Raw genomic sequence first — 8,870 nt, 5'->3', positions numbered from 1 at the left:
AAATTCAAAATCAACGGCTAAAAAAATATATGAACACCAGATAATAAAAAAAGTGAATGGTTCAGTGTCATGTGTGCAGTAGTGAGACATTGAACTTAACTAAAACTGTGCAGAGCCAAAGCGATGTGCTTAGTTGGAAATACATTTACTGCTCATTTAGAACAAATGACTGTCTCAGCAAACGAGGACACAATCACACAGCCCACTGTCTTTGTTAGATGCGCGCCTGTTTCAGCACAGTTCACAAACTCCCTCCAACACAACGTCCGGCCCACTGTGCGGCTCCACCAATGAGATCCGAGGGCCCGCGCAGTGGTATTAGCATACAGCCTATATAAAAAGCGCTGCTCTCAGCCAAGGAAGCTCATTCGTTGCTGTAGAGTATTGAAGAGAGAAAATGCCTGAACCCGCCAAGTCGGCGCCCAAGAAGGGCTCCAAGAAAGCCGTGACCAAGACCGCCGGCAAGGGCGGCAAGAAGAAGAGAAAGACCAGGAAGGAGAGCTACGCCATCTACGTGTACAAGGTGCTGAAGCAGGTCCACCCCGACACCGGGATCTCCTCAAAGGCCATGAGCATCATGAACTCGTTTGTCAACGACATCTTCGAGCGCATCGCAGCCGAGGCATCTCGCCTGGCCCATTACAACAAACGCTCCACCATCACCTCCAGGGAGATCCAGACCGCAGTGCGCCTGCTCCTCCCCGGTGAGCTGGCCAAGCACGCAGTGTCTGAGGGCACCAAGGCTGTGACAAAGTACACGAGCTCCAAATAAACTGGCATCAGACGCCAACACAACGGCTCTTTTCAGAGCCACACACTTTAAACTGACGAGCATAATTCCCTGTCACACTCGCTAGTTAATATGTCTGTTAATATGTCGCCAAATGCTTGAATCGCGGATATGGACCTTTGTGTCACTGGGTGGTATTAATTTGTTGCATTGACCGTGACGACTAAAATGTTTTGCAGCTTTCAGATTGTGGAAAGACAAACTAGCTACAAACAGAATTAATGCGACTTTGTATTTGACACTTGTGTTACAGTTCCAAGCACACTTTCTCTATTGTTCCTGATATGCAAAATTGAGTAATGACAGTGGCAGAGAAAAGGACATTAAAGAAACTGATGGACAATGCCATGCCAGGCATCCTCTGCACCCGGCCATAAACAACCAGGAGAGTCTGTTCAGTGACAGGTTGCTTCTCCCCAAGACAAGAACCAACAGACTTAAAAACTCCTTTGTCCCACACGCCATCAGACTGTTTAACTCCTCTCTGGAGGGGAGAGGGAGGGGAAACAGGAGGACAAAGGAGGGGGGAACAACTAAGCTGTAGTGCCTCTTCACCTCACTGTGCAATACCTTGTGCAATACTTTTGTAAATAGTCAACGGTGCAATAGACTCAATACTTGAAATGTGCAATTCACTTGTATTTTTATTTTTTATTCCTATTTATTCTATTTATCCCCTTTGTATATTTGTTTCTGTGTGTGTGTGTGTGTGTGTGTGTGTGTGTGTGTGTGTGTGTGTATATGTATATGTATATATATATATATGTGTGTGTGTGTGTGTGTGTGTGTGTGTGTATGTATGTGTGTATGTATATATGTGTATGTATATATGTGTGTGTGTGTATATATAAACAATTCTGTAACTGTAACTTCGGTCGTTGCTGTGCTTTTTTTGGAAATCGAATTTCCCAGAGGAACCCACCCGAGAGATTAATAAAGTTCTATCTTATCTTAATTACACTGAAATGCTGTGGCACAGAAAACTTGTTAACATTGATGTTGCAGCTTTCTATTGCACGGTCTATCGTTTTAATCGTCTGTATTTGTTTTGTTGCAGTTTCTCCATACGTGCAATTTTTGTGGTCCTGTTTCAGTTACATGCAGCATCATGCTCTCGCTTCACTGTGTACTGTACTGCACGTGGTGGAAATGACAAACCCACCTGACTTGATGATGTGCACTTTAACTTTATAAACACACAACTAGACTATGATACATAAAGGGTGGTTTGGACTATTGGAACGCCAAAATTGGCTAATTTGGTGCCAAAATGTATACTAAAAAAGGCATGAATTAGTATCGTTACTTAATACACTTTTTGTGGTGTGTGGGGTTTTGTTGGATGGATGGATGACATCTTTAGCATTTGCCTGTACTTCCTATGCCACAGGCAGGCTCTGCTGTGTCCTTCAAGCTTTCCTAGATATGACCGAAGAGGAATTTCCATCAAAGCAATCTTCAATCTAACTGCTGTTAAGCATGTTACTTGTCTTGGACAGAAAATTGTGGTTACACATTTTTCAGTAGGTGGAAGAATCACAGAATCCTCCAGAAAGAAGAGCAGAGATATACTGGGCATAACTAAAGGCACTAGATTAAACTGAGGTCGCTATCCAGGACATGAGATGAGCTTTATTAGTCCCACAGCTGAGAAATTCACCAACATGGGCAGAGCAGGATAAAATAAACAATTACAACAATATTACTATGAATAAAATGATTAAATATGTTTGACTAGTAGAGCCAACAAGACGAGGTTTAACTGGGAGATAAGATGGATGTTTTTAGCAGGTATTGAGTATTACACATTGAGATACGCAGTGATCAGTTTGTGGATGCGTGTAGTCACGTGTTCATTCACTGCTGTTGTTTATTGTAGAGTCAGTAACTGTAGAAGGAAACTGAGTCAATGCAGACTAAGAGATCAGAGCCAAAGTGTGGAAGCGAGCTGCTGTAAGGTCACTAATGAAGCTTCTGATGTACAACAATGTGAGTGAAACTGTGCTTTGGTTAGAAGCGAGCAGCTGTCACACAAGTCTCGCTGCTCCGTGGGCCTCCAGCAGCATCGGTGTGTTTGCTGGGAGCTCGCAGCGTCACTTTGTCCCAAAGCTGCGCTCACCAGATGCTGCTTTTAACTCTGAGTGTGTGAACAAACATGTGTATCAGCTGGAAAAGGCTTTTTACGGAGCTCTGCTGCGGCTCCACCGGTTTTAGCAGAGAGAAGAGTCCCAAGAAGCCGCCGAGCAGCGCTGAGCTCCGCACCGAGTCACTGAGCTTTGGGAGCTCCACGAACCGAGAGCAGAGAGCACGAGAGTCCGACACGAGGCCTGTACGAGGAGACACAAGCCCGCTGTGGACGGCTCCACTGTCGACCTGCAGTGCTGCTCTTACACTCACTTTAAGCTCTTTGATCCCGAGACACGAAACACAAAATGAAGCATTGCGAGGCACGCGCGAGAGCTGCGCGCGCTGCCTTCACTCTCAACGGTTCTCATGATGCGTTTAAGTGCAGCGTGGCGCTTCCGACTTGCCATCGCTGTACCGTGAATCTCGATCAGACGCGAAAGAGGAAAATGTCCGAGGAAGCTCCCGCACCTGCTGCCGTCCCGGCCAAGGCGGCCAAGAAGAAGAAGACGACGGCTTCTAAGCCCAAGAAGGTCGGGCCCAGCGTGGGCGAGCTGATTGTGAAAACCGTGGCCGCTTCCAAGGAGCGCAGCGGCGTGTCCGCAGCCGCGCTCAAGAAGGCTCTGGCTGCCGGAGGCTACGATGTGGACAAGAACAAGGCCCGCGTCAAGACCGCCATCAAGAGCCTGGTAGCGAAGGGCACTCTGGTGCAGACCAAGGGCACCGGGGCCTCCGGATCCTTCAAGATGAACAAGAAGGTTACTGAGAGCAAAGCCAAGAAGCCCGCGAAGAAAGCCGCTCCTAAAGCCAAGAAGCCCGCCGCGACCAAAGCCAAGAAACCGGCAGCAGCAGCTGCCAAGAAGTCGCCCAAGAAGGCAGCAGCAGCAGCTAAGAAGCCCGCAGCCGCTAAGAAGTCGCCCAAGAAGGCCAAGAAGCCCGCAGCGGCGGCCAAGAAAGCGCCCAAAAGCCCCAAGAAGGTGGCAAAGAGCCCCAAGAAGGTGCTCAAGAAGGCTCCCGCAACAAAGAAATCCCCCGCCAAGAAGGCCGCCAAGCCCAAAGTCAAGAAGGCGGCCACAGCAGCCAAGAAGAAGTGAGCTGACACCGCTCTCACACTCAACAACGGCTCTTCTCAGAGCCACCACAGCAACACACAAGAGCTCCTTCCTCTCACTCACTCACCACTCTGTCATTCACAATAATGTCCATGTTATTAAAACACTTTTTTTCCCCCTCATTTGTCCTCATTACAATTACAACTTGGATTACTATCATGGTGCACATTAGTGCTGTCTAAGCAAGTCTACAACTACAAGAATACAAATATTAACAACTCAACATTTACAATCACACCTTCATAGTACAGACACTTGCCATTTTTCTATGAGACACTATCATGCAAGAAATACACCTTTAAAAGTTTCACCTACATTTTTAGAGTATTTTATTAAAAAAACATCAATTGTGACTGAAAATATTACATTTATAGATGCATGTTATTATATATATATATAGATCTATCTATATATATATATATATATATATATATAGATCTATCTATATATATATATGAGATATGTGTCACTTCTACTTTTGTTTTTTGAAAGCCTACACTGGCTGTTGTACTGTATATTTTAATGATAACTAATAATATAATATTATCCAGGCAAAATGCTCTAATCTACAACCTTACCTCGCTAAATCTAGGCCAGTTGAACTGACATTCGGTCATTTCAAGGACACATAATTCCAAGCTGAACTCATACAGCTATTTATTTTACCATGTATTAATGTCATTACTCATTTTATAACCATTTTGATTCATGTACATTTGAACTAATGGAATTCTGTAGCATTAAGGGTGCAGGAAAATCCGTTATTTTAAAATATAGCCTTGAGGTTTACTTCTTGACCTCACCCATTCTTTGGATATCCCAGCTGAAGAAGAGTCCGGGGCTGCCCTGTGTCCCCCTCCACAGCAGTTTTCCACTAATTCTATTGTTCAGTCTGGGGGGGCTGTCCTCTAACCAGACTAGTAACTGTGGCTTCTTGTTCTTGGCTGAGGCAGCTTTCACTCACTTTATAACAGGCAGACCCCCACTGTCAATGCATTTTTCATACTATACAGTTACACACCAAAGTTTATAGCTGAACCAACTGATTTGGCACGTCAGAGGTCAGCAACTTAATGTCATTCTTGGGAGCTTTAAGGTCACATGAAATGCTTTGAGAACACAAATCCACTATTGTCCTTAAAACAGGGGTTGACAAAGACATTCTAACAAAAGCCACACTTAGGAATCATTTCCTGTTCTTCTGATCACCAGCTGCCCCCTATTATCCAAGCAAACTCTATTGTAATAGTTTTATTCTACTCACAATAGACACAAAAACCTAAGCGTAGATGTAAGTGACTTGACAAAATGTCCCAAATTCAGCAGCAGTGCTGAACACGTCGCAAACAGCTGCACATTTTCCTCCCTCTGTAGCAAACAAGTCCACCTGTCCCTCTCCACCTCACGTTGTTATATTTTCCTATTGTGTTTAACAAGGTTTGAACTGCGTGTTGTCTGTTTCCATAAGCTTAGAAACTGTTTTAATTATAAAGCGAGTGAACCATGATGAGTGTCCACAGTCAGTTATGAAGCTAATAATTAGTGACATCCAATTTACTCTTTGTAGCTCTCTTCACGACAACACAGACACAGATCAGTTCTTTGAAACGGGCGTTTATTACTTGGGCCTTCTCTCCTCAGCTTCACCAACACCAGTACGCCGATACGCCGTGAGAACTGGTCACGAGCGAACAGTACAAACCAATTAGCAACTTTACAGTACACATATTAAGTCCAAACACAAATAAAAAAAAACATTTCTCAAATGACAAATACCTCGTTGGCTGCTTGTCCAGAAAAGAGGTCCTTAAGTCCTTGTATTGCCCTTTCTTTTAGTAAACCTTTAGCTTAAATCGCTTCATGAGAGACATCTGCTCCCTCGCAGTCCATGAAAGGTCTCGTGTGCTCTCGTTAAGGGTATTCTCACGAGACACTAGCTCTCACCTTACACATGTACATTTCAAATAAAGACATTTCAACGCAAACTATATATATTCATGAAATTATGTAACTTATTATAAATCAGTCATCTACATCATGAAATCCACACAGAACATTTTAACAGCATTTACACTCTTAATTAGTAAGATGAGCAATGAGGTGAATATGACCCCACACCACAACGCAGGAGGCAGAGCTTTTTGCTTTAGCTTTATATCAAGACCTAAAGTAAGTTTCATTGACAAAAACACACAGAGCTTTGGAGTTAATGAAAGTAGTTTTTATTTGAAGGTGGATTTCAGTCCCTGACTATGTAAGATGAGATGAATGAACGTACATTTCAAAGTAAATCAAGATGCATAATCTACATTTCCCAGTACACAACTTGTTACAAACACCATACCAGCAAGAAGGATGTTTGCTCAGAGAGAAGTGTGTGGCTCTTAAAAGAGCCTTTGTTGTTGGTGAAGCCGAGCGCTTTGCGTTTACTTGGCCTTGGCGGGCTTCTCGGTCTTCTTGGGCAGCAGCACAGCCTGGATGTTGGGCAGCACACCACCCTGAGCGATGGTGACTCCCCCCAGGAGCTTGTTGAGCTCCTCGTCGTTGCGCACAGCCAGCTGCAGGTGACGTGGGATGATACGAGTCTTCTTGTTGTCGCGGGCTGCGTTGCCTGCCAGCTCCAGGATCTCAGCGGTCAGGTACTCGAGCACAGCCGCCAGGTAAACGGGGGCGCCGGCTCCTACACGCTCGGCATAGTTGCCTTTGCGCAGCAGTCTGTGGACACGACCCACGGGGAACTGAAGCCCGGCACGGGATGAGCGGGTCTTGGCCTTAGCTCTGGCTTTGCCTCCGGTCTTTCCGCGCCCACTCATTTTGACAGGTTCTTTTCTTCGTAGTATCGAGACTAAGAGAAAATGTGGCCCGATCAGCTCAAAGCCTCGCTTATATTTCCGCAGAGCGCGCGCAGCTTCGTCACGCACCAATCGCAGAGAGGCTTGCGGCAGCGCGCAACATCAATGCACTTTTCTCCAATGAGCAGCACACACCGAGGCGGGGCGATGCTCCACGTGGAGCCCGTCACCAATCACGAGCCGGAGCGGCACCGCGTCACAGCCAGTCACACACTTTAAGAGCAGCGAGTCTCCTCTGTTCGCTACATTTTCTGCTCGTATCACAAGAAAAGAAAAGTGAGGAAGAATGGCAAGAACCAAGCAGACTGCTCGCAAGTCTACTGGCGGCAAAGCCCCCAGGAAGCAGCTGGCCACCAAGGCCGCCCGTAAGAGCGCCCCGGCCACCGGGGGCGTCAAGAAGCCTCACCGTTATAGGCCTGGTACCGTGGCTCTGCGCGAGATCCGCCGTTACCAGAAATCCACCGAGCTGCTGATCCGCAAGTTGCCCTTCCAGCGTCTGGTCCGCGAGATCGCTCAGGACTTCAAGACCGACCTGCGCTTCCAGAGCTCTGCTGTCATGGCTCTGCAGGAGGCCAGCGAGGCTTATCTGGTCGGACTCTTCGAGGACACCAACCTGTGCGCCATCCACGCCAAAAGGGTCACCATCATGCCCAAAGACATCCAGCTGGCTCGCCGCATCCGCGGAGAGAGAGCTTAAGCTGCACGCTCTCCTACAAACAACGGCTCTTTTCAGAGCCACCTCACTCACACCAAGAGCTCGCTCCTTTATTCTTTTTATTAGTATTCTTTTTAGAAAACAAGTTTTATGCTCACTTCAATCTTAATGCTGTTTCTATACCAGAAATTACAGTTTGCATCAACGTGGAATTCACTGACTTTATTTTCACAATTGCCTCACTATGGCCAATGTCATTGGCTGGGCCTTTCACAGACCTGTTTACGTCTTCATGCATTCTCAGTCATCCAGGAAAGTAAATCTCCAAAAAGTTGATTCTGTTCATAGATGTAAAACAAACATGCCAGCAGTTTATCTCAGTTAACGAGAGGAGCAGGCATGTGTGTGTGGCCCCTTCACATAGTGGACATTGAGTTGTTGTGTGGGCAACATGTAGTCCATGTCTGTTGCTGTAACAGTAGTTCATGTTGAGAATAAAACATCCCAGCTCACTAACTTGATCGGGGCAATATTGTGCCTAAAATCTTGCATCATTTTGCCGAGAGATCTTTTACTTTGTGGTCATCTTAGATGGACAAAAACCACCAGGTCATTCAGTGTTCCCTTAGTGCTAATGCATATAAGAGATGTTGGTGCACTATAACTGAACTAATGTTGTTAAGTCCTTAAAGTCATATTCTTTTATTATCATGACTGTATTTGAAGCTTCCTTTTTTTTGGTATGATACCTGATTGATATGGAATATGGCTGAAGTAAACTAAAGCCTAAAATACTTACTCAGTCATTTGTTTAATGGTAATTTAACATTAAGTAATTCACATATAAAACTATGAATTGTAATTTTAAATGGTTTAAAAGCATGAAGAATAGCATATGTAGGCAAGTATATTTCTCCTCTTTTTAAAAAAAAAAATAAAATAAATAATAATAATCAAGAAACAAAGACAAAAGCAGGGCAGGGTTTGGAGGTTGAATCATCCATCCCCACCAATGCCAAAACCAAATCTAAGCCCTTGTCAGGATCATCCCCCACCACCTGCAGCTGGCCGTCCACAACGACGAAGAGCTGAACAAGCTGCTGGGCCGACAACATCCAGGCCAAGAAGAATGAGAAAGCTGAATAAAATCCAGCCACTTTCCTCAACCAACTAACAGCTCTTGTAAGAGCCACCCACCTCTGAGAGTACACTTGGTTAAAGTAATGAAACTAAATCTTTAATCCATAGGTGTCAAACTCATGTTCACACTAGAACTGAAGTGGGACAGCCCTGTTAGTCTATCAGTATGTGCACCACATTTAGTTGTTTTAGTACAT

At 45.2% G+C, this 8,870-nt stretch overlaps 4 protein-coding genes across 4 annotated transcripts; 3 read left to right on the top strand and 1 right to left on the bottom strand.

Moving 5' to 3' along the window:
- The first annotated feature begins 376 nt into the window (after positions 1 to 376).
- Positions 377 to 825, top strand: LOC113018226 (histone H2B 1/2). Its single transcript, XM_026161294.1, has one exon. The coding sequence runs from the start codon at positions 398 to 400 to the stop codon at positions 770 to 772; it is 375 nt and encodes a 124-aa protein (XP_026017079.1). The 5' UTR covers positions 377 to 397; the 3' UTR covers positions 773 to 825.
- A 2,480-nt stretch (positions 826 to 3,305) lies between these two features.
- Positions 3,306 to 4,075, top strand: LOC113018201 (histone H1-like). Its single transcript, XM_026161265.1, has one exon. It carries the CDS (start codon positions 3,364 to 3,366, stop codon positions 4,006 to 4,008), a length of 645 nt encoding a protein of 214 aa, XP_026017050.1. The 5' UTR covers positions 3,306 to 3,363; the 3' UTR covers positions 4,009 to 4,075.
- A 2,242-nt stretch (positions 4,076 to 6,317) lies between these two features.
- On the bottom strand, positions 6,318 to 6,896 carry LOC113018225 (histone H2A-like). The gene has a single exon (XM_026161293.1). The coding sequence runs from the start codon at positions 6,837 to 6,839 to the stop codon at positions 6,453 to 6,455; it is 387 nt and encodes a 128-aa protein (XP_026017078.1). The 5' UTR covers positions 6,840 to 6,896; the 3' UTR covers positions 6,318 to 6,452.
- Positions 6,897 to 7,123: 227 nt separating this feature from the next.
- On the top strand, positions 7,124 to 7,622 carry LOC113018219 (histone H3). Its single transcript, XM_026161287.1, has one exon. It carries the CDS (start codon positions 7,165 to 7,167, stop codon positions 7,573 to 7,575), a length of 411 nt encoding a protein of 136 aa, XP_026017072.1. The 5' UTR covers positions 7,124 to 7,164; the 3' UTR covers positions 7,576 to 7,622.
- Positions 7,623 to 8,870: the final 1,248 nt, after the last annotated feature.

This window comes from Astatotilapia calliptera, unplaced genomic scaffold (genome assembly GCF_900246225.1).
Source record: "Astatotilapia calliptera unplaced genomic scaffold, fAstCal1.2 U_scaffold_5, whole genome shotgun sequence".
Classification (NCBI taxonomy): domain Eukaryota; kingdom Metazoa; phylum Chordata; class Actinopteri; order Cichliformes; family Cichlidae; genus Astatotilapia; species Astatotilapia calliptera.
This window is presented reverse-complemented; position numbering and strand designations above follow the sequence as displayed.

Excerpts from the sequence above, each read along its gene's own strand:
- LOC113018226 (XM_026161294.1), top strand. The coding sequence starts at position 398 with ATGCCTGAACCCGCCAAGTCGGCGCCCAAGAAGGGCTCCAAGAAAGCC.
- LOC113018201 (XM_026161265.1), top strand. The coding sequence starts at position 3,364 with ATGTCCGAGGAAGCTCCCGCACCTGCTGCCGTCCCGGCCAAGGCGGCC.
- LOC113018225 (XM_026161293.1), bottom strand. The coding sequence starts at position 6,839 with ATGAGTGGGCGCGGAAAGACCGGAGGCAAAGCCAGAGCTAAGGCCAAG.
- LOC113018219 (XM_026161287.1), top strand. The coding sequence starts at position 7,165 with ATGGCAAGAACCAAGCAGACTGCTCGCAAGTCTACTGGCGGCAAAGCC.